This window comes from Labrus mixtus, chromosome 16 (assembly GCF_963584025.1).
Source record: "Labrus mixtus chromosome 16, fLabMix1.1, whole genome shotgun sequence".
Classification (NCBI taxonomy): Eukaryota; Metazoa; Chordata; class Actinopteri; order Labriformes; family Labridae; genus Labrus; species Labrus mixtus.
Genome location: NC_083627.1, coordinates 9,798,761 through 9,823,456, shown reverse-complemented (window position 1 = coordinate 9,823,456; position 24,696 = coordinate 9,798,761). Strand labels below are relative to the sequence as shown.

Below are 24,696 nucleotides of genomic sequence, written 5' to 3'. Positions count from 1 at the left end.
TTCATCTGTAGTTTGACTTTTATCCCCCCGGTTACAGCCGCAACCTTCCAGGTGCTACGATCTAACCCCCAATTCACACATACTCTGTGCGCGCCGCGGTCCATCAGCGCCACGGTTTTTGGTTTGTCTCTGTCTCGCCCTGCCTTGGTCGTGGTCTTGTCTCGGTCTCAGAGCGCTCTGGTCTCAGGTACTGTATGTCTTGGTCTTGGTTAGTGCGGTCTCGACTCTTGACTACAACACTAACATGCACTGTGGTTTATTTGAACCCTGCCTCTAAATTCCTGTGGCTCTAATAATGTTATTCAAAGGAAAATAACTGAAAAAAAAGTGAATTAACAAGTTAAGGGTATAATAATGTGAAAAGTGCCTTTTAAGTTCAGCGTTAAAGTGTACTGGGAAATTGTTTCATTTAGGATGCTGATTAATAGGGGAAGTGGGTTACTGATAAGCCGGCACTGGTTCGTTTTAGAGCAATTTAGCACCAATGACCATGTTGAATGAAGAGGTTCTTTCTTCAGTAAAAAAAACTTTATTTAGGAATCCTTATAATTGCTTTTGTCAACCAATCCTGACCAGTGCCTGCTCAGCTCAGATGCTCTTAGTTGTGTGCTGTCATTCTTCACTACAGGACTCACAGTTGACATGATGTGCATGGTGCATGACATAAAATGTCAAATACTTTACATGATGCATCAACCCTTAATTCGCGATACAACACTCTGCATTTGGTCAAATCATGTTGCTTAAAATGAAAGGTGAAATACTATTTTGGTGCACTACCATCTCCTGTACAATATTATATATGGTGACTTTTTCCTGTGCAATATATCTGTGTGCAATACTGATACTAGGCTGGATGACTTTGTCTTCATTAAAACATTGTGTGCAATACTCCAGGCTATGTCTACTCTGTTAAACATTGCACATTGTGTGTATTTATATATGGTGTTCATATCTTATTCCCTGTGCTTTTGTGCAAAGCTCTTTTATTGCTTATTTCTATTTCTAAATTATTGGATATTCTATATATATATTTTTCTATATTTCCAACTGCTATATTGTGTGTAAGCACGACTGTAAGGACCAAATCTCACTTTGAGTTTAAAAAGTGTTTCTGATCCTGATATTGATGATGCATTAGATTTCACTGTGCAACTTTATTCTTGTTATGTTCAATAGTGTCCAGGTGATCTGTAAGAGGAGCAGGAGTACTTTTTTCTTTACTTTTATTTTTCTGGCAAAAAGAATAATGGCTTCCAACTTGCATCCATGTTTGATACTTGTAAAATAGAATAATGGTCTGTATCTAAAGATGCAGACAGTGTCTGATAGTGGTGACGTGTCGCTGTACTCTGCAGCCGCGGAGCCTTGCGTAGGTGAGAGCTCATGTCCACACATCATCAATCAGAAGGGAGTTGTGAATCTTCTTCACGTTCCCTTCAAGGTCATGCTGTACAGTCCTGGAAAAACTCTCCACTCCAGGACACAGTCCCAGAGTTAATCCATTCATCATCACTAACCCTGGAGCAGGCCGGCAGACAGGCCCACTCAGCCGTTCCCCACAGAAAAAGCCCCAAAGTCGCATCGGGTCTACCTTCAAGACGGACTTTTGGTTCACACTGTGCTGCTTGGAGGGCATCACTTTTTGGAAGGATGCCCCAGAAACTTTGCTGAGCTCATCCCCAAGTCGAAAGGGTGCATCTTTAACTGCGACACACAAACCGCTTCCTGTCTCCCACACCTGGTTTACAGAAATGAAGGGTCTCCCAGGAGTGTTTCCAAGTCTTGAAAGAAGGCCGAGACGGCAGAGGGCCAGGATAATAAATAGATTGTGCTCTCCTCCTCTCTCCCTCCCTGTTTGCTAGAGATAGTCAACATGGATATTTTCCACATGGGGGAATGATGAAGTCCCAGTTTTAAAGTGAACTTATTTGACTTTGCATTAAGTGTAGCGGCACAATAAGGATGACAAATCCAAAGCGATTCCTGTGCTATCTTGGCAAACGAGCATTTCTCGCCAGGACGTAATGGTCTCTGAAATGAGCCTCGTGCCGTATCGCACATTAATGAGATGCCTCTCTATGTGTGTTTGTTCTGATAAACATGGTCCCAGAGATGGAGCTGCACCGCAGGGGCCATGCAGCTGCAGACAGTGTCTCTGCTGTGTTCAAACAGTGGACAACAGTCTCTCTATCCTTCACACAGTCACTAAGTAGCCCTCTCATCTTCTTCCTCTCCTAATCGGCCTCTCTTCTCTTACCATTCAGTAGATGAGGACAGATAAATAGTTACTGAGTCATTGGAAACTCTATACGCTGTTATTTCTTCCTCTATCTTGTACTGTTGCCAGCTCTTTGTTCGTACAGTTCATTCTGCAGCAATCTCTGTCTTCCCATTCTTGCGCTTCAGTCTCCTGTAGACTCTGATAATGAGAGTGTACGGTTTTGCTTCCCTGCTCTCGTTTTCTCTCTGAGTAGCATACTGCTTTGCCGTTGCGATAGGGGGTTTAAATCCTCCAGCGCAACCCGCCGGCACCGCTGCAGCTACCCACTGGGCCGGAATAAATCCAGGAGCCTCCAGTCTCGCCTCTGAATGGGCCCACGCCCCTGACAGAGCGCCCAGAACAAACCTCCCCTATGCATCAATCCAGCAGCAATGAACCCAAAAGGCCTTCCTCTGGGAGGTTTAGACTCCCTCCCTCCCTCGCCTTCACAAAGGATGATTTCAGCTGCCTAATCAAGTAGAAAAAAAACTTGTGCCCTCCTCCCAGTTCCTGCTCCACCACATCCTCTCCTCCCCATCCTCCTCGCGCTCCACAACGCACATTTCCCATGTGAGTGATTTTGTTTTTCAGAACATGAGGAGATGAGGGCCATTGCTTAAAAAAAAATATATATATAGAATAATAATTTTCTCCCAAGCATATTGGAAATGTCAACATCATTAAGACCAACTGTCAAATTAAGTGACAGTGAAAGGGCCCCTACCTACCTAATCATTATCATTTGATAATCATTATGACCTCACGCCAACTCCTTAAAAAATCTGCTTGTTTTTCCCGCCGAGCTCCACAGGCTTACACCCCTGCCTGAGTCTGTGAGTACTCAAACACCTGAGGTAACGATCTCAGTGACAGAATCAGGCAATTACTGGACATTTTTATTCATACCCGTGGGCTAGGTCAGCACTCACACACCCACATGCTTACACAGTCCTTTTTCACCCCCCCCCCCCCCCTTTCCTAACTACAGAGTCTGGACCAGCGAGAAGCCCTGGTGCCCTCTGGCGAACCTTGCTGACAAAATCCCCCCGGAGCCAACGGGTCTTATCTTGCACCAGAAAAAGTTAAGAGGTCGAACCGAGTCAGGGGTCCAGGTGTCCATAGAGCTGCATAACATTAGCTTCAGAGTCATGCATGTCTTGAAACAACTCCTGCTCAAAACATGCTCTGTTGAAGAGCTGGGTTCTCTGACGACAATGCAGCAGCCATACGTCTTCTTTGTAACTATCGATTCCAGGTTAGAACGGTTGTTTTGACCAGAGAAGGTATAGAAGAGAGCTGCGTAATCTGGAACACATTACAGAGACACATGTGCTTTCTTGTGACATGTCGTCATATTTTACACCACAGGTCAAACCTGCACATTAACACACTGATTGCAGAGGTTTCAAAGTAGCGGGATCGACTAGGGTTAAGTGTCTTGAGCAAGGACGCATCGGACATGTGGCTGCAGGAGCTGGGGATGAAACCCCAAACCGCCTGGTTGAGAGACGACCGACTCTACCACTGATCCACAGCTGCAGAGAGTTAATGTTCTTTTCTAGCCTTGTTACAAGTGTGACTTATGCTGGTAAGGCAAACATGGGCTTTCTTTTTCTCTATCAGAAATTATTTACAACAGAAGAAACATTTTATAACTTTCTCACACGACTGTAAGGCCAGTTTTGTTTCGGGGCATTCTTTCGTCTCTGCTTCAGTGAGCAGTCTAGTAAGCAACAATTCAAGCATGCCTCTGGCCCAATTAAGCACAAACAAATCAACTTAATTAAGAAGGAGTTCCACTTAGCTGAGTATTTACAGTAAACCAGCCAAAAACAAGCCGGCCATGCCTGAAAAACAAGATCCACTGACATGGTGGGAGACGTTTTTTTTTTTTTTTTGTTCCTAAGACGTCACCCATTTGGCAACACTCAGCCTTTTTTTAAGTGTTCTGCCAATGCTCGCTCTTCTTTTGCTCCACAGATTGACCCTATTGTACTGTAACCCATGTCCTGAGGATTCTATATTAAACATGGTCAACAGATGGGGTGCAAGACATGTCCAAGGTGGCAAGGCCATACTTTCACATCGTAGCCTAAGGGATGCCATCCAATTGTTTTTTGATCCCCAAAGTGAGGCCTTACATTTGGCATTCTTGCAGGCAACATCTTGGTGTTTTTTTTTTGTGTTTGTCCTGTCACTCATTTGCACAACAAAAGTGAATTGAAGAGGATGCCACTGTGCTTCGGCTGTAAAAATAAACTCCATTTAGAGATCAACATGTGTTTTTGTCGAAGCTCTTGTGTTTGGTTGCTACACTGATTCCACTCAAATTTAAAACAAACTGTTGTGATTGTTATTTGAAGAACAATTGTCTCATTTCTATTGTGCAAGAAAGAGAGGGTTGAGCCCTCCCTGGTTTAAAACAAGCTGAGCTTATGTTAGCTGCAGCTTTGCGTTCAGCTCCTTGGACATGTTGTATCCACTGAAGCAAGATGGCTTAATTCAGTGTGACCCGAATGATTCTCTTCTAGCACTGCAGTGTTGTTTAATGCCATCATCACATCATAAAAATGTCAGGACATCGGTTCTTAAACAGTAGTTACCAGTGGCAGCCAAAGTACCACCACGATGGCAGTAAAGAGCGGCTTAAGACTGTTTTGGAGCGACCCATAAAGAAATGATATCCAGTGAAACACGTTGGTTGTATTCCTGCCTTAAAAAAAGATGATCAGATCAGTGCACAAACAGGGTACTCGACGACCCCAGATCCCAAATTCGGGGCTGTTTTGGAAGCATCTCTGATACCAGTCTCAATGTGGAATCACTCTAGCCTGAGGCATACTCTGCTTTATTGTCTATTTTGTACTAAATAGTGCAACCATTTACAAAATGAGCATCATGCTGCATAAAAGAGGACTTGAAACCAGCAACTGAGACCTTAAAGTCATTCTGGAAATGTTTACTGAGGTACTAAAGGCCCATTGTCAAGGCCAAGTTGTTTAATACAAGCATATATCTGTTTGAAACCCTCTTTCTGAACATGAGCATTAATGCAGGATTTAGGGCACTTTCACATTAACTTCACTTCCAACACTAGAGGCTACACCCACCTCTCATATTCAGTGTAAGGTCAGTCTGTGGTGAATCAACCAGCCTCTCCTTCCTGTCGCTGAAGACACAGGAGTAAACAGCTGTCACTTTGGACAGGATCCCTAATCTGCGCCTCATATTAATTGCTCCCCCCCTCCCATAATGCACTCATGTGTACACAGAGTCAGGGCAGTGTCAACTGTTACTGTCCTTGGCTGCAGCCTCGACAACGAAGAAGTGACGGGCTCTATTAGCATAAAGTAAGCACGGCCGTAAATCACTTTCTGGAAAGTAAAGAACTCTCGTACTCCTCTGCAACTCCTCCGCTATTCTCGCTCTCGTGATTGGCAGGTTTAATTAACAACCGGCCTGGCAGAAAGTGGGTGACTGAGTTTGGCGAGTGGTATTGAGGGATAGGAGTGGAGAAGAGAGGGAGGGGGGGGGCGAGTAGAGATATGAAGACAATGCATAGCCTACTTTTGTGCGCATATAATTAGAGATGTCCGGGGCTCGCTACAGAGCCGTGTGGGCGTGGCAGCACGGATTCAGGCCGAAGCAATTTATGTGCAAACCGTCCCTTCGGAGTGACAATGACAAACATGTCACACATTGTTCTACATACGGTATGCATGCCTCGCTCTTGATAACAACATCAGAGCCACTGTTAACTACTCTCTCAAGTAAGTGGCTACTGACAACTTAAAAGTCTGGTGGTTGTTAAGTACATGATAACGATATAAGAGGATGATTGTGGCACATTTAAATAACTAAATGTTAAAAAAAAAAAAAAAAAAACCTTCCTCTTGCAGCTGAGTCAGGAAATCTGTTGAAAAGCTCCTGCTTCAAGGTTGGAGCTCAGCCTTTTTCCTGCCATGTCCCCGAGGTTTGATTTGTTTTACATTTATGTTTCCTTTGGGCCACATTTGCCAAAAGTACAATATTTCTTTTGTACAGAAATGCTGACAAAACCTTGCTTGACCTACCCTGAAAGCCCTGCAACTGAAATAAATTAGCACACCTGAATAACTGCCCTGAGGACATCACTTCCAGCATGGCTCTCAACTTAAACTCAAAAGAGAATAAAGCTAGGTTAACTTAGTCTTTGCCACTTATTGAGAGCCTAATTTAGGCTTTTTAAAGAAGATGTGTCCATAATACCAATATGGAATTACATTTAAAACCATCCTAAGTATTGCAAAGTAAAGCAAGTATATTGCAAAATCCTGCAGTTCGTTGAGTATCCACTTGAGGCTGGCTGCAGATGCACAGGACATCACACTATATTCACAAAAGCCTGTTTTTACAGCAGAATTAACATGTTTACAGCCTGGTTCAAAAAATGAAATAGGTCTGATTGTCTCGATTGCCACACACAGTACGAGGGGGGCATATTTTTGATGGATTTAACAGTACTGTAGCAGCATCTTTAAATTTGTTTTCCATCTTTAAAAGCACCATCAGTTTAACTCCATGAGTAACCTAGTTTCTGCTCAGCGTCCAGGGCCATGTGCTCCTCCTGTGACAGAGTTTGCTTTAGTTTCATAATACATCAACACCAGCAAGGAGGCTCTTCTGCGCAACACTCCACCAGAGCAGCCTTTTGATGCAAGTTTGTGCTGCCCAATCACATTTCTAGGTCAATATACAGGAGGGTCTGTTCAGACCGACTCACAAACAACATATGTCTACTGCAGCCCTGTGCAAGGGCAAACAAAGTAGATCTGTTTTTTAATGTCTGCACAGGTCATTTGTGCATCATCCCCGGTGTCTGGGCCAGACTCATCATCCTCTCTTAGCCTATTATTGGTGTGTTCGCGTTCAGTGACCCCGGTCATGGCGCCATCTGCTCACACTCCATTAATGCCGAGATTAGGGGTGTGGGCCAGGAGGGCACAGGGACACACATGTTTGGTGGCCGATCTGTGGACGCCTCCCCTTCCTGGAGTCGCTCTCAACCCGGGTGGGCCTGCTGGATCAGACAGCGGGTGGAAGATGAAAGGCGTTGCTGCGGGTTGCGGCACAGAAAGGAAGCCGACCACCAGCTGATTTCCATGCTGCTTCTCAACAGCTTCCACCGATGTAATCAATAATCCCCCGGACCCCCTTCCTTTATTCCACTCTCTCTTCTTTCACTCTTTCCTCTTTTTCCTCAGCTTCCGCCAGAAAATCTGCACCTGCAGTAGAGGTTCCTTCCTACTGAATCAATGATTCAACAACGCCTCCTGTAAGGCGAGCTTATAAAACCCACAGCATCGCGCTCTGGGCGCTCGCAGTGATACATCTCATAAAACAGAATGAGGATCTTACTGGTATATAGCTGCAATCATTCCTGGCTAGGCTAACAGGCGTCTCTTGAATGCAAAGATGCTGCAGCTCGCTCATTCCCATGCAGGCCGAGGTCCCTCGGCCTCTTGCTCATGAATGTAAGCCTTTACATTTAGCTGTCTGGGTTCAGAGGTTACAGAGGCTGAAACCCTCGTACTCAGTACTGCAGACGGCTTTTGGAAGGCAAACACAGCAGATGCTCGCCCAGGTGCTGTGAATCTTAAAATTACCAAAATACTGCCACAGTATAAGTCACTGCCAAGGTGGCTTCTCCATGTACAAGCCAAGAGGGAAGGCAGAAACACGAAAGAGATTGAACCTACAAAAAAACCAAGGGCTTACTTTGGAGAAAAAAAAACAAGGAAAGACAGATGCTTTCAGAGGCAAAGGTTTAATTCATTCCAAGCAGGAATGCCGTCACCGGTTTGTTAATCTGACTTTAAAACCTATGATTCAGGAGAAGTTTTTTTCACACATCCTGCTGCAAACTGACAGTTTTTCCTTATCCCTTTGCGAACTTCTGAGTACAAAGGTGTGAGCACACTCAGCAAAAGTGTCACCTATCGTGAAAACCTCCTCACACCAAAACTTTACAACATCACGCTAACTTACATCTAAATCATTCCAATTCTAGCTGAACAGTTGAAGTGTAGATACTTTATATTTGGGGAAAATAAGGGTTTCAATGTGATATATAGCAAATATATGATCACAGGCATCTTATCTGTTTTATTTTCTCATCACAATGTATAATGGGAAAGGGTTGTCATGTGTACATGAATTTAAAATTCAAAAATCAAATTATATCATATATGAAACAACAGAAAAAGAAGTCCTTGGGGCCCAATGTTGAGTCATTTCTTGTTTTCAATTACCAAGGCAAACTGTCCTAAATTGCACAAATACATTGGCTTCTCAGAACTTATTGGTGCGATTGTTTGTTTCTTATATTTTTGCAGTGCTCTCTTTCTTTCTCTTGTTCTCTTTAAGCTTTTGGTACCTTTTGATCAAGTGATCACAAACATATTGGAGACTAACACTTAAAAACATTCTGTATCAAAAGGTGTTGAAGTACTGACATTTTTGACAACCGAAGAAGAGACAGATACTGAAATTGGCCTCAATAGAGAAAATGATGGATCAGTGCTCTTAAAGCACCATTGATGGTTATTGATTGTTGTCCTTTATGACAGAAGCTTCTTTGAACAAAGTAGTTGTTCTGAACAGATCTACAAAAAAAAAAATGGTTCGCGGGTTATGCATTTAAATGCACCTCTGGAGCAGTAGCAGAGGGAGGGGAAAGAATTACTCATCACCCCACTTTCCTTTTTTTATCTTCCCTCTGAAGACGCCACACTTCACGCAGACCGTTAAAAAGTTAGATCCAGCGGAAAAGGGCAACATTTAGTCACAAAAAGTGGCATTGATCCAGATTTCCTTCCAGCAGGAGGAAGTGAAGAAGGCGGTGATGAAGATGCCCCGCAGTGATAGCAGACACACAGGTGTTGCTGCTCATGCTGCATAACCTCCCCTGCTGTGCACAGGAGGGTCACCGCTAACCTTGACAGGGGTGAGCAGGTGCTGCCGCAGTGCCCTTGTTCGCTCCGTAGAGGGACTTGTCTTCTTACTTATTTAATTTTTTTTTTCCTTGAGAGTTTCTCTCAAACTTTTAATATCTCTTGAGCCCCACAGGGACACTGGGAGGCCCACAGGTTTGATAACTCTAAACGGCTACTTTTTAAAGAGTAATATCTACAGCCATCCAGGGACCTACACACCCTGAGTCCTGCTCCATATCACTGACTTTTTCCTTGTATCTCACAAAAATGAAGGGGGAGTAATAAGAAGTTTGTAGTCTGGCCCCTTAATCCAACTCGAGTTTATCAGCAATAGGGTCTTCTACATTAATAACACAGGGGACTGAACATGGGATCCCAGGAGGGAGAAGTCGGAGAGATAAAAGAGAGGTAGCAGAGCTGAAAAGAAATAGCTTTTGGCATCAAGAGGTTCTGAGGAAAGGAAGCGAGTGAAATGGTATTCTCGCAGTTTGGCCCCGATTGTCATCTCAATCTAAAGCGACACATGTGACAGCACCACCACAAAATCATCCAGCGGCTGAGCTCTGACCCGCCGTTTGCTGAATGTGCAGCGCAGTCGTCCCTGCCGCGGCACGAATGAGCTTCCTGTCGACTGCCAGCGGCGTGACTCACGTCATCCTGTCATCAGCTGTGACAGGTCTGACCACAGGTTCCGTGGCCGTGGGAACAGCTTGGACAATTGGTTCAGCAGCAGCAGTGTAAACACACCGTGGGCTAAGCAGCAGGAACGATAAGAGGAATATTCATAAAGATTATTCACGGCTGGCTGTCAAGCAGCGGTGACAAAAATCCGGGAGGTAACGGCGGCAGCGGCGGAATATGACGCAGAGCAGGAGAGGACTAAACGGACAGGCAGCCATCACCGCAGAACAGTCATGCTCCTGCATATCTCAACGCTGTGTCCAACTCATCCGTAATGCAAGCACACAGTTTCAGCTTGAACCAACAGGATTCCATATCATCAATCTCAGCTGCCATGTCTGTGTGCTGAGAGCAATGATTTCTATACACCAGGAAGGGAAAATCCTGCCTCCAAAGCTCCGCACTGTTATCTTTCATCAATCTGTGATGTTGAGAGCATTCCCATGGCTTTGAACAGGCGGCCTTGTACCCACCTTCCCTCAACCTGCTTTGTCTACTTTCTCTTTCTAGGCCTAAAACTGTGTCCTTTAAAACCTTTTTGAAAATAGTGCTTATAGAATAACCTGACATCAATAGTAAGGACTCTGTATTCTCTCACATTGAGAGAGCGTTCTTTCAAAAAAGCTTTTTTCAGTTCAGGTATGTGATCAATAAAAAAAAAAAAAACAGCTGTACAAAAACTTCCCCATAAGTGTTTCCATACCAGCTAAAGGAACACAGATATATTTGCACTTAAGCTTTTTCTGTATTCAAAGGTATAGTTTTTTTTTTCTCCAAAAGATTGAGAGCTCTCACTGTTGATTGGCTGCAGTAAACCCCGCCTCCTCCATGTTAACAGATGGAACATAGGCCAAACTTTAAAATCAAAATACACATCAAATAAAATGTTCTCACACCAGGTTCTAGTCATCAAAGTTACTTCTTACCATGATGACGCAAGTCTAAGGATCCAATTTTCTCAGTAGTTTTGTTTTAATTAGATATTTGATACAAAAAGAGCGGATGAAAGGTCATGATTGACAGCTCTGTTGTACAATGATGCTCCTTGTAACGTTGTCAACAGTATCAGCAGAGTAGAGGATGAAAGGCGAGAGAAAATGTAATAAAAACAATCTATACAGTCATGGATCTTTCTATAACCTTCCTCCAATCTGTTCTGCTGTGGACTGTACTAACACGAGGGATCTTTGACCTTTATGCTGGAAATTTCTGTTAACAATGCAAAAGAAAGGATCACGAGTCAATCAATGTCTTTGTTTAGTTTAATTCTTCTTGCAAGGAGAAGGAACAAAGCTTCAGAGTGTCAATACAGTCTGAAGGAAAGCTCGAAGTAATCACAACATGCTTGGGTTTATATACACGTGCTTCACAGAAAAACCTTCATGCCTATCTTCTATAGGTTGCAGATATAGGCGCAGTCAAATATCAAATACATTTTGTCATACATTTCAACAAGTTGCACAACAGTAATGTCAAGGAAACTTCAAGTCTAAGTATCTTTGATATTCAGCTATTTGTAAGAAACCTTCATCTTGAGTAAAGACAAAACAAGAATATTACGTATAAAATTATTGCAGCATTTAAGTAAAGCTGTAAGTAAAACGTGTCCTCGACAGTAAATTTTTCCATTACACCTTTTAATCCGTAAGTTTAATGTGTCTTTGGTTAGGGTGAGGGTTGTGGCGTCAACTTTCCACCAGCCAGCTCCCTTTCTCCTTGTCTTGGCTCCAAATTACATCACCAGTGCAATATGTCAGCACCCGTCCCTTGGCTGTTTTGGCTTCACTTTTGAACAACAGAAGGACACAGAGTTGACTGTCCATATTTACACAGCTAAAATGCACTATGTTTATTTGTCTCAGGATTCAGTATATTCAGTTGGTTTTAAGGGATCAAACAAGAAATGAGTTTTAAAAGTATTTTGGTAAATGATTGTGCTTCAGGTAGTGTTTATGGAGATCTTAGTTTAGTTTCTTCTGGTAGCACCGTGGAGGAAAGATCGAATCAGCCTCCACACTGTCAGATTTAACTGACTGCTGCGATCTGGATTTGCACTTGGTTTGGAACTTCTTTTCTTCATTTTTGTGCTTATTTGACCATCTAACCATTAACTGGGAAAAAAAAAACAGTAATACGCCTCAACCTACTCTCTGACAGACCGATCACTGCTGGGTGGTGGACACTGCTCGACGTATTTCCACAAATGTTGATTGGACATTATGTTTGTTTTGCTGCAGGCTTAAAGCAGAGAGCACTGGACTTAATAATTAGTTTAACTCATTAAGCAGAAAAGGAATGGACTTACCATGCATTCATTTAAGTTAATTTTCTCTCAAAATGTTTTTTTAGTTTTATAGTTTTTGCGCAAAAGTAAAATGCTTCTAATCTATTACAACGTTACTGGGGGAGAAAACTTATCTTCGCCCTTAAATTAATACACCAAGGTCTAAAATCTGTGTTGCTTTTCTCTCACCAGTCAGTAAATTAAAGGTGTATGTTCTGCAGCTTTCAGCAGCATGTCTGTAGCATACTCTGTGCTTTCCAAACACAAAAAACATACTGTAGCAAATTCATAGAGTGTAATTACTTTCTTAAGAGTAACTTTCTGTTTTCCCTTTTATAGTATAAGTGCTCTATATTGTCAAAACCTGGCCGGAATAACTGTGTTGTATCTATAATTGAGACACAGCTGCAGTGTTCACAGTGAAGGAAAGTCAATACACACCACTAGAGCTACATAAAGGCGCAGGAAAGCATACACATCATCAGCGCCCATAAGTCCGCACAGGCCATGTTTGAAGGTGAAACTGTTCGTGGCTTATTCCTTCAGATTTGACGAGATAAGTGTCGCTGTCGGGCTTGATGAAATTTCCTTCTGTTAGAGGAATTAAGAGACATTTTGTCTGACATGGAATGTAGAGATTTTTATTGTACAGAGACAGATAACTCGTCTGCACCATGACTTCACCGTAATCAGGTGATCTGCTGCATTCAAAGCATCACCTTTACACTCTCGGACAATTTGAGACTAGAGCCCAATCGATAATTCGGCCGGCCGATTATATCGTGCAGTATTAGCTTATACAGTGACTAAAGGTATCGGCTACTTTTATCTCAGATATGCGCCGATATTAATAGATTTATTCACTAGTCAAATAACTTTTCATTTGAGTTTCATTGTATTACACTAGCAGTTCTCTTTCACCAGCAGAGGGCGCTATATGGATTACAACAAGCATTATCACAGACCATCTTGTCTTTATTATAAATCTTTTCCACACTTGTTTGAAAACTGCATTTGAGGGATCAACTCAATAAATGTGTATATCTATATTTATCTCTCCAAATCAGACATAGATCTAAGAAAGATATCAGCCGATATATCGGTATCGGATTTTTTCTCTCCCTAATATCGATAACAGTATTGGCCTCCAACATCTCTTATCGGCCCCCAGAATCTCATATCGGTCAGTCCCTATTTGAGACATGATCGATAGCAGCTTGTGAGCTCTCATATTTAGACAGTGAGAACACTACGCTTGAAGATTTCCAGAAATGTTCAACAAATAAAGAAGAAGGTCTGAGAATCTCTAGCTGGGAAGTAGGTTTTTAAGGGCCTTGTCTTTGTATCTGCAGCAGCAGGTCCATCCAGTGAAAATAAATAATAAGAGCCCTCTGCATACTCACATCACACAGCAGATTCCGACATCCAGATTCCACCAGCAGCTGATTCTCAAGCAGCTGAAGAGTTCATGCCAAGTGAATTCATTCTCTTCAACTATTCTACTGATGCCATGAGGCGTTCCACGCAGCAGATCATTATAAAGCTTGTTGAAATAAGGCTTTGTAAGAAAATGAAATGAGTCACTGAAGGAAGGAGTGAGCAATCACAAAAGCAAGCAGCTTCCTTAAAAGTACTCCAAATTGAATTCCAACGTCGACATTCGGTGAACACGAGGACGCCTAAAAGTGAACAAATTCACTTATATTGTCTCAACATGTTTAGCGATCAGCTTGACAAGCAGCGCGATGCCTGCTGGCACAACTCCATCTGCTCAGTAATGATTTGTTGTTGATGTTTGTTTGGGGGGGGGGGGGGGGCGACAACATTTCTAACACCTGGAGAGGTGACGCCGATTCCTGGTTCTTTTCCCCACAAAGACGCCTCCTGGGTTCAGGCCAAAGCAGTCTGGCAGGTCTGTCAGCTCCATTACCAACGCATGATGGTGACAGGCACGCACGAGTGGCAGCAGCTCTGTTAGATTAGCTTCATGAACATATTGCATAAGGAGATAATAGATGGAGACGGTCTGATTGCTAACGCCACAAATGATCAACATCTGGATGAAAAAGAAAAGCCCTGCTAAACAATAATGTGATGAATTTGTGGAGGCGGGGAAAAAATATGACAAGTCAAACTCAGCCGAGCTCTGTCAAAGATTTATCCATCTTGCAGATATATCACTCAAATGGACTTGAGCTTGTTTAGTTCTTTTCTAGTCTTCTGACTACTCAAAGCTCTTTACACCGCAGGTCACACCTACACATTCACACACTGATGGTAGAGGTCGCTAATTAAAGAGCCCATATTATGCCCTTTTTGCGGTTCGTATATTTAATCTATGGACCTACTTTTGTACGTTCACAATAGCTAAAGTCCGAAAAAAGTGTCTGTTTTCATGTACTGCTCCTCCTTGCTCCCTCCACGCTCCGAGTCCGTCAGCTACACTCTGCTGAGCCCCCACTGTTAGACCCCACGTGGGCCAAGTCTGCTCTGATTGGTCTGCCGATCCGCTCTGCTCTGTCGTTATTGGTCAGTTGCTCAGCACGTGTCTCGGGAAATTTCAACATGAGCTGCAGGGCTTGCCACAACGAGCCAATGGGCTTAGATCAGTGATCTCACACTGACAATGACTGACAATTTTTATCGAGGGGGGCTAGAACCGAGCGTTACATGCAGCTAATGCTACAGCTAACAGGAGGAGGTAGGAGAAGCCGCGTTTCCGCGGACTTTGAATTTTTGCACATAGATGTGTCTAAACATGCACAAGACACTTGGAAAACACACTAAAGAGCATATAAAACCAGAAAAAGCTGAATATGGGACCTTTAAAGTGTCCATTAGTATCAGCTAATCCCATTCATACGTAACGCCAACGACAAATCAGCCGGAGCCATTTGAGGTTGAGTGTCTTGCCCAAGGACACATCGGACATGTGGCTGCAGGTGCTGGGGATCAAACCCCCTCGACTTTCTGGCTGAGAGACGACCACTAAGTCGAAGCCGCTCATTTCACGTGCTTTAATATTAACCATTTTTACTAATAGTGTAGAAATAACAGTAGGTCAGGGGCGCTGTAGGCTTGTGGTTAGTGCGCGCCCCATGTATGAAGGCCATAGTCTTCAAAGAGGGCAGCCCGGGTTCGATTCTGACCCGTGGCTCCTTTCCCGCATGTCATTCCCCACTCTCTCTCTCTGATTTCTGACCCTATCCACTGCCCTGTCTCTACAATAAAGGCATTCAAACGAGAAATAAGCAATCTAGCTGAATCTACCTCACTTGAATCTTAATCAAGAACACAAAGCAATTTAAACCCAACTGATGCAGACACAACACAGACAGACTGATGGAGCACATAGATGCTGGATTTCAGCAGACAGACACAAGAAGGTCCGTCTGAGGCAACATTTCTTTTCACAGGCTTCACTGAAAGAGAAAATTGAGTCCAATCACAAGCTGACCCCTCCGACAATGATGACAGAAAACTTTTTCTCGTGATATATAAACAATCTTCTTGCAGTTCAGTTCGCCAAGTCTCTTGGCTCTCTTCAGCTGTGATGATTAACAGTAACATCATTCTGTCGAACACCTTTTCAAGTTTGCTTTAGCCACACTGCCAGTAAAGCTCTGCGTGGAAACAGAATCTTTTTGGATACAGGCGACTAGCAGGAGAGATTTCTCAAAAGCCATCACGGAGGGGTGGAGGGAGAGATAGGTGATGAAAGGTCTTATTGGTTTCCACCTTGGCAAGGCCATTCGGCTGGCGTCGGCAGCGACTGTCCGTCTGGCTGTCTGAGTACGTTCACACATTCAATGCTTGACCGCACAATTTCAACAAAAGGAAAACAGGCTTCAGTAGTCTGCTGGTGATATGCAACTGATGTGATAGGGCTTCAGAAAGGTTAGGATTGGAACGTGGGCTGCACTTAATCATTTCAAATTGGTCATTTTTATCCATTTCAAGCTTAATTGCATCCATTTTTCTTCAGCCAGACGGACAATTATACGGCAGGTTGTGGCTTCTGAATGTGAGTCCCACGGCTCTGAGGGCTTGTAACTGTCCGGTAAACAATGTGGACCGGCTTATGCTGAGAGATTTTAGTGATTTTTCTTCCTTTGTAAAAACGGGTGTGAAAACAGCCCTTGTTTCTTTGCCACCTCATTACCATGAGCTATAATTACAGAGTGTACTCATTTCTTGAACACCGTGTAGCCGTTATGCAATTCACCATTGTTCCATTAAGGAATCTCGTGTTATTTCCTCCAGAACAACCACATTTCATCATTGCCTTTTGTGTGAGCATACGCTCCATTTTCCCCATTTACAGCCTCCACATTTGCCCCTGGAGAGCCGTGTGTGTCGGGCTATTTTTCTGTTGGATTAGCACAGATCCGGAGCCACATCGATACACACCAAGCAACATCTCTTCATCCTCCCAGCAGCCTGTGAAAGCCCAGCTTCCTGTGTCAGCGGCAATTTCAGTGTGGTCTTTTTCAGCTAAACTCCGTCCGACCTCTATGTCAGAGTGTTCGTGGCTGTATGTCAGCGGCGCTCAGTGTTGGGGTTCGCTCACGTGGTTTCATTTTAGGATTAATTGACCGTCTTTCTCGGAGTCCTCGGAGTCCCAGCTAACAGGGACTACACGGCAGGCTTCACCTCGCCTCAACAGTCACACATTCCTGAGGTTGAAACTATGGAGCTGAGGTACAAGACCTCAAGGTGCAGCTACACAACGGCACTCCACTTTAATCCTGGAGAATTGCTTTTATACAAGGGAAATGCAAAGCGACAGCAACCCTGCATCTGCTCTTTAAAGCTGCATGAAACAACCTGTTGAAGGTATTGAAACTTCAGCACCCACAGATCCTCCTATATGACACCCAAAAACTGCGACGCTCATTACCTGAGGATTTTCTCCTTGAGCTGTCAACAAAAACGTGTGAGTAGCAAAGTGTCAAGAATACGTCAACCTCACAATTAACAGAGTTGGTGTGTCATTCTCTCTCTTCCCTCCATTCTCGTTTAACAAAGACATACACTCCCCTCAATGATCCTTTAAGAAAAGATTTCCTCCACACATTCACACAGCCATCAGCTGACTCACTCCTAATGATGAAAAACCAATGTGCCAATGTCTTTGGCCTTGTTAACTTATTCTTCTTCTGATCTCAATCAAAAAAACGTTTCGATGACAGGCAATGTTCTTCAACTTTTAAAACATTGCATTTGGCTTGAAGCTGGAGAGGGGGGCTTACGTTTCCCTAAATCACGATAAAACTTTGAGTATCAGGACCAAAAGAGAAAAGACCTAAGAATTGTAACCACCACCCAAGATGTGCAGCAATTCATGGACTAAAAATAATCAGAGGTAAGAAGTATAATGGAGAAGATCATTTCAAGCCTAAGCTTTTTTTGGGGGGCTTATTTTCTGAGAAACATAATTATTTAAAAAAATGAACAAGCATTTAGTGACCTGAGATAAATGTAAAGCATTGTTTTGGAGAAATGTTCAAACACCGAGGAGAACTACTCATTGGATAAGAGATGTTATTAGGCCTTTCTTTAGAAATGATAACTCACATAATTAAGGCTAAACAGCAGAGATTTGAGAATCTATGTCGACCTTTAATTAATCGTGTTAAAGACTTAACAAATGATCGAGTGAACGACTGATTCGTGTGGACTATGCAGTTTCCAAGCATTAAGAACTTCAGTTTGTTCTTTAAATACGCCCTATACTCAGATATGACTAGAGAGCTGTCGTTTATTTAAACCTGTGGTACTTTCCCCATGTCATCAATCATTTTTAAAAAAAAAAGGAGATTGTATCGTTTTAATCAGCTAGTTGATAAATGGATAGAGGCAGGCCAGCATGTTGCCAGTCAGACCGGCAACAGTTATTTTATACGTCGACACTGAGAAAATCAACAGGACACTTATTTGATTGTAATTTCTAAATAATTTAGAGAATAAAATGTAATCAAATAGCTCAAGGATTTTGACTGCCAGAATGAGAACACATCACCTAGGACCTTAGTTGTATCATTTTATAAAGCAACAAACTGTAATTAATTATAGATAACTGATAAAGAACGCAATTGGTTTTTGCAGCACTGCTGGTGCGGATTTGATAAACTTAAATTTACAGAAAAATGAACGATACGAAACATAAACTAGGGTTCCGGATATAAGCAGCTATCACTTTGTTTAAATGGAAGCTTTGAACAAGGCCTGCATGATATGATAAAAATATGCCATGTGCGATATTATTATTCAATACAACGGTAAGATTTGCGATAAATACACAGAATTAAAGAGGGCATAATATTAGCAATAACTCATTTTCTATGTATATCTGCTGTTCCTCGGAATATATCTGTCTGCAAGTCCCTCCATCCGTCCATGTGAGGTTAGCTGATAGCTAGCTTTAGCTTCATATGACTGCATCAAAATAGTGGAAGAGCTTTTTTTATACTGTATACACAGGCCTTCATTCAACTGGTAAGATGTTTACATGCATTACATTATGAGTTATTGCGATAAATTCAGACTTTTGTGATGGGTTCATCGTACTGTGCTGCACTTATCTCAGCAAACATCTGATCAGTGAACAAATGATCTGGGCCTCTAATGCCAGCTTTCAGTGCTTGAAGGATTCTAGGTGAAATAAACAGATTTCAGTCGTATGAGGTTCTATTCAAGCGCAGACACAGGAGCAGTTGGCACCACTTTTGTGTTGACCTGTGTGCAAAGCATTTCCCACAAGTGTCGAATGTTTACAGCAGAATTCGTTCCCAGCTATTGAACTGAAAGCATGCCAGCTGGCTATAAGACGGTCTTCTCTGTACTCCTTTGTAATCTCATAAGACCGTTGGCTTGTTCCATTAAATCATGCCAACAGAACTCGATCCCGATCCTGGAGAGCAGGGAGTGGCTCAGTGCACGTCTGTTCAGCAACTGGTTCTGGTGGCCGTGTAACTGATACGCGTGAACCCGAGTATTTATATCGTAGCTGCAGTGCTCGCACCAGTTGCAGAGCATTCCTGAGCTGCACTTGTACTTGACTTTGAGTTGAGAGACTTTTTTTTTTTTTTCTTCATCATACTCCACAGTGTTCCTGAAAAGATCAGGTTCAGAGGCCTCGGAAATCTTCATAAAAAAAAAAAAAGCTTCAGCCGTTCAAATGTGAAAGTCGCCACAGGCAAAGTGAAAAAAAGGTTTCAACTCCAGTTTGGTGAAGGCTCGGTGGATTTCAGGTATTATGGCTGAAAAATCTCAGTTTTCCTCTCTGAAGAACACTCTAAAACGATCTCCTTCTGTCTATCACAGTCTGTTTGATATACACAGAGAATATTTGGATCAGCTGCCAAGTGCTTGTATTCAGAGCGCAACACTGACATTACTTATTCATCTCCACTGTTTTTGATTGTAGCAGCAAATAAAATCAAAACGTCCTCTGGATTTGTTCAACACGCTCTTGCCTCTAATGGCTGATATTGCAACTTAAGACAAAAACAAGTCGACCAATTTATCCCCTGAATCAGCAGCTGATTATGCTCAATCAATACTATTAACATACAGGCAAGGCAGCATCAGCACATACATCAGCAAAAAAAAAAAAAAAACATCTTTTCACAGATGATTTCACACTGGGATGTAATCTAGATTTACACCAGACATTGGTGCAGAGAATGGTGCTGCCATGTACTGAAGTCTTAACAATGAAAACATGACAGTCGTGATGCTGAATGCACTGGGCAGAGATGGAGAGAGAGAGTGCAGAGAGAGAATTTTAATGCATAATAATGCCTCCTCTTTCCCCTTTTTTTTTTTTCTAAACTTTTTTTTTTTTTTTTTTTGTTTAACTTTGCAGATTTCATCTTCAGAGGGGTTGCCCTGGGAGAATATTCCCCAAATAGGCTGCCACTGAGTCGTGTAATGAAATGATGCTGTGATTATACTCAAGAGGATGCAGGAAATTTCATATTTCATGGCCACTGGAATATTAACGTTTCACTGTGTGTGCACAAAGGAGAAAGCTCAAACAACTTAACTACAGCAAAAGCGATATTCACACACTCTAAGAGACAACTTCTGAAGTTAACAGACCCCCCCTTGACTTCGACATGTGTGTACGCATGTGAGGAGAACAACCACTTTAAAAGCCTGACAGTTAACTTTGAAGCAGCAGCTCAGTCGGTGAGGAGAATGTACAGGTGCGTAAGCTGATTTCCTTTCTTTTACCTGTTGGTCCTTCCATGCCGTCTGCGTAGATCCTGACGGCCAGCATCAGTAGCAAAGCTGCTGAATGCATATTGGCAGAAGAAGTAAAGTCCAGCTCGTTCACTGTCACAAGAAGAAAAACCCTAAAAGCAAACTCCAGCAGCAGCAGCGGCGGCAGGACTGGAGAGAAGTTGTGCGCTCAGCTCCCATTCATCGCCGGATCCCTCTGCAGAAGCGCTGCCTGCCTGCCTGCCTGTCTACCTCTCTGCTCCCTCACAGCCCGCACAGGGAGCATCTGATCTCGAGCTAAAGCTTTCAAAAAAAAAAAAAAAAAGAGAGCGCCCCCCCCCTCCCCCGCCCCCCCTCTTTTTCCTGTAACGGCTCCGCTACTTTTTGCACTGTAAAGCGAGAAAGTGGGGCGCAGGAATGCAGGTCTGCGGCGCCTCCATGTGGCCAGGAGGGGGATATCACAAACAATGATTCACAACCCCTTTTCATACTGGAGTACCAAAACATGCACAGTCACATTCACATAGCATGGAACAGTTTGGAGGCTTCAAAACAGACATATTACTGATCTCCTTTTAAAGCTAAAAATCACAAATGGTAACTTTTTATCTCTTTTAGGAGGAGAAGTAAAAACTTTGCCCAAAAGCTACCAAAGCTGTGTCTGAGCTTGATATACGTTTATATTTCACAAACATCATGCATTAAGTATCCTTTACCTGTAAATATCTATTTAGCTGGTTAACTTTTATATTTAATGTTAAGCCCCTTTTTAAAAATGTTTTCGAACAAAAATGTGGAGAAGTCAATTTTCAGAACGCACATCTTTACTATCTACGCCCATTATTGGACGAGCACTAAACTCCAGACTTGACCATAGACTTTTGACCACAGGCCCGAGTCTGAAGGCCTGTTTTGGAAGTCTACATGGTGGCGGCCATATTGGAAATTCTGACTTTATCAAACTTTTGATCCACTAACGACAGGCAGAGAGCTGAGCCTTAAGCCTTTTAACAAACAACGTGACATAACTTATGTCCATTCGTAATACCAAAACGGGAGTTCTAAAAATATTCACGCCCCCTGTAAAGTGTGTCGATAAAGTCATTAACTAATAAGAACCTAAATGGTTTTTTTGCACCAGGTTGTAAACATGATCATTTCTGTTGTAAAAACGTTTTAATACAGGGTGTGTATGTGACGTCCAGGTCTGCTGCAGCCAGACTCCAGTGGACACCTGAGGAAGTGCAGTTTTGTTTAAATTTCTGCATTGTCCAAATTTTTCAGCAATGGAGGTTGCTGCTTGGACCTGACATGTTCAGAGCCACTCTTCTAATTCTTCTTCTGTGGTCATTTCTAATATTGCTCTCTTTCTGTGTGAGGATTGGATGTCAATCATTTTGGTTTTATTATCCTGATCCAATCCCTTCTCTCATTTTGTATGTTTTTCCATCTCTCGAAACTATATATCAATTTTATTGCACTTGAACTCATAACTAGTTTTTCTTTTACAAGGAGCTCAAGCTAAAAGTTTGATACACCCCGAGGTTAGTTTCATTATCTATTTGTCAGGTTTTTCCCTGCTGCTAGTTTGATTTCATTCAGTCGGCTTTACAAATGTATTCCTTTCTGCGCCATTCCCCTGGGGGGGTAGGAGCTGCAGCAATCACTTTTTGTTTCTCTAAATGTTTATCATTAGAAACTTTGGCCATCCATAAAGATGTTGTACTACTCATCGCAAACTGACAAAACACAGAAGGATTTTTGACAGCTTGTGTTCCAGCCACAGATGAAATGCCTGTGGCGTAGTTTGCTGCTGACTCCGTGTTTCCAGCAGAGCTCAACTTCAGCCAACCCTGACCTCGCACGTTGGGATTTACGTCGATTAATGTTTATGTAGCAGCGTGTTTAATGCTGAAGAGATTTCAGAATGAAAACTTTTGACCCTATATTGCTGATTTTCTCTATAGCACTGGTGTTTCCTCACAGATTTGTTTTTGTCCAATTGGTCTTAACTGGGGATTTATTTGAACTCAGGTTCAACTTTCAAGTCATGCATGTCTTTTTATTACTATTAATGAAGCATGTGGTCTCCATCAATATGTTTATATATCACAGATATATAAGGAAACAACGTGTTATTTCTGTCAAGCTGCAAACAGTACACAGCAAGAAGTAAGAATACGAGAAGCGCACACACAGGAGAGTGTGTGTGTGTGTGTGTGTGTGTTAGAACATGCAGCAGATGACAGCTGACATCTTCACACACATTTTGTCTGGAACCAAGCAGCCGTGTTAGCAGTGGTGTAGTTCAATCTCCTCTGATTTACACCATTGATTGATTAATATTAAGTATTTATGCTGCTTAAGGGATGACTCGCCCTACTCCGTCTCTAATTGGCTAGTACACACAAACTAAAAATGTAGGAGTAGTCTTACCAGTAACTGATTCCAGAGGCTGTTTATCCTCTGCTGGACGGGACAATTGGGGAAAAAAAATTGGGGGGGAAAAAAGAAGAGTATACCCATTTGTTTAGGCACCATACCACAGCCTGTTAGTGAATACTACTGGCTCCAGTTGCACAGTGCTATTGGCTTAGAGTAAACAGAGATGTGTTTAAGAATATTTACCATGTAAGACTGTGGTTGGTCATTAACATTTTGCTTGTGGAACCCTTACTGTCATATCTTCAAAGCTGCAAAAGAAACATTCAATTACAGCAAAATGGAAGAATGAAAATCACTCTACAGCGCCCAAATATGCTGCATTTATCTCTATAAACAGATATTTGCTCGTACTCTGTAGGTAATTAACATTTTTTTTGACCGAAATGTTTTTGATTTCTGTTTGCAGTTTGAGGACTTTAAACCAATCATGTTTGAGCAGACTTGTACACAGGGCTGACAAGAGAACAGAAGAGGGGGAACAAAAAGGGACAAAATGAAATCCTGCAACCAATTGTCCATCGTTTGACTGCAATTTCTCCTTTTCTTTATCTCTATGAACACATATCTGCATGTGCACGTATACAAATCCGGATGCCGAGATGTTGTCTCTCATTTCCATTCTCATTCTAAAATTGAACCATCCAACACCTCGGGATAACATACAGCGAGTGAGATGATGGAGCGCAAGCAATCGGCCCGGGTATACCACAAGTGACGGGGCACTGCTGCACAGTGGGTGAGATTATTTGATGGTGTTGTGTTTGATTTTCCCTTAAAAGTGAAGTTTAAGTTTAAAACAACTGGGCAGAATAAGATTCAGGGCAAGGACCTTTTTCCAACAATGTCTGCTGACACTAGGAGCAGGTTAGACACCGATTAAGAAACATGAAACTGTTTGAGAACATAGATGGAGACATTTAACTCATTGTTTACTGATGTTTTATATCTAGTGTTGTCAATTGATTAAAATACATTTATAAATATATATACACATCTATTGTGATTAAGGGGCACTGCTTTCCTAGCGGTAATGACGCCCCCCATGTACTGAGGATATAGTACTACAAGCACGAAGGGGCCTGGGTTCAGGTCTGACCTGCTGTTCCTTTCCGGCATGTCAATCCCCGTTCTCTCTCTCTCTCTCCTGAAAGCTACAAGCAGCCAGTTGCAAGGCAGCTCAAATAGTGTATTAAGGATTTTTAATCACATGAGATAGCCATTCAGATTTCTAGTGAGGCTCAGGCCACCCTGGCCACCCCTGCTGCCCAGGAAACATTATCTGAGACCATCCAGCACACTGTGCAGAGGTGCCTGTTACGCAGCATTACAAACAAAGGAGCGTTCAGACACTCTGCACATGCTGAGCAACACAGTCACATGTTGTCATGCACACTGATTTTAGATCACATGTTTAGCCGACCATTACTGCCTGAGAAGTAAAGAAAATGAATGGCTTACCAAGTGCAACAGAAGCAGACTCGTCTCCCAGCTGGCCACAGATGTTCACCATCTTCTCAAGCGAGTACTGGAGTCAGGTTGTGTCACGGTGCATAAAAAAAGAAGCTTACTGCTCCAAAGTCCAAAATCCAACTTACAAAAGTCCAAACTTAATCAACAACTGGCAAAACTCACAAGAAGCCAGAGAAACACTTAGAGGAAGATATACCTATGACTTACAAGGAAGGGAGAGCACACAGACACTACATTTAATGAAGGTGATTGGACACAGCTGTGTCAAACTAGACACAGGTGAAACCGGAGAGGCCAATCAAAGTGAGGGAAACACAAGGACAGGAAGTAAAACTCGACATGAAACACCA

At 42.6% G+C, this 24,696-nt stretch overlaps 1 protein-coding gene across 13 annotated transcripts in view; it reads right to left on the bottom strand.

Moving 5' to 3' along the window:
- The window catches only part of ptprua (protein tyrosine phosphatase receptor type Ua), a 206,771-nt gene extending 186,065 nt beyond the window's left edge, over positions 1 to 20,706 (bottom strand). For 7 of the 13 annotated variants that reach the window (XM_061059280.1, XM_061059282.1, XM_061059281.1 and 4 more), the window contains exon 1: positions 20,444 to 20,705. In XM_061059280.1, coding sequence (XP_060915263.1) covers positions 20,444 to 20,513 — 70 coding nt within the window. In that variant the 5' untranslated portion in view covers positions 20,514 to 20,705. Of the gene's footprint in view, positions 1 to 20,443 lie in introns of all 13 variants that reach the window. The other 6 variants (XM_061059287.1, XM_061059290.1, XM_061059289.1 and 3 more) reach the window with 2 other exon arrangements.
- Positions 20,707 to 24,696: the final 3,990 nt, after the last annotated feature.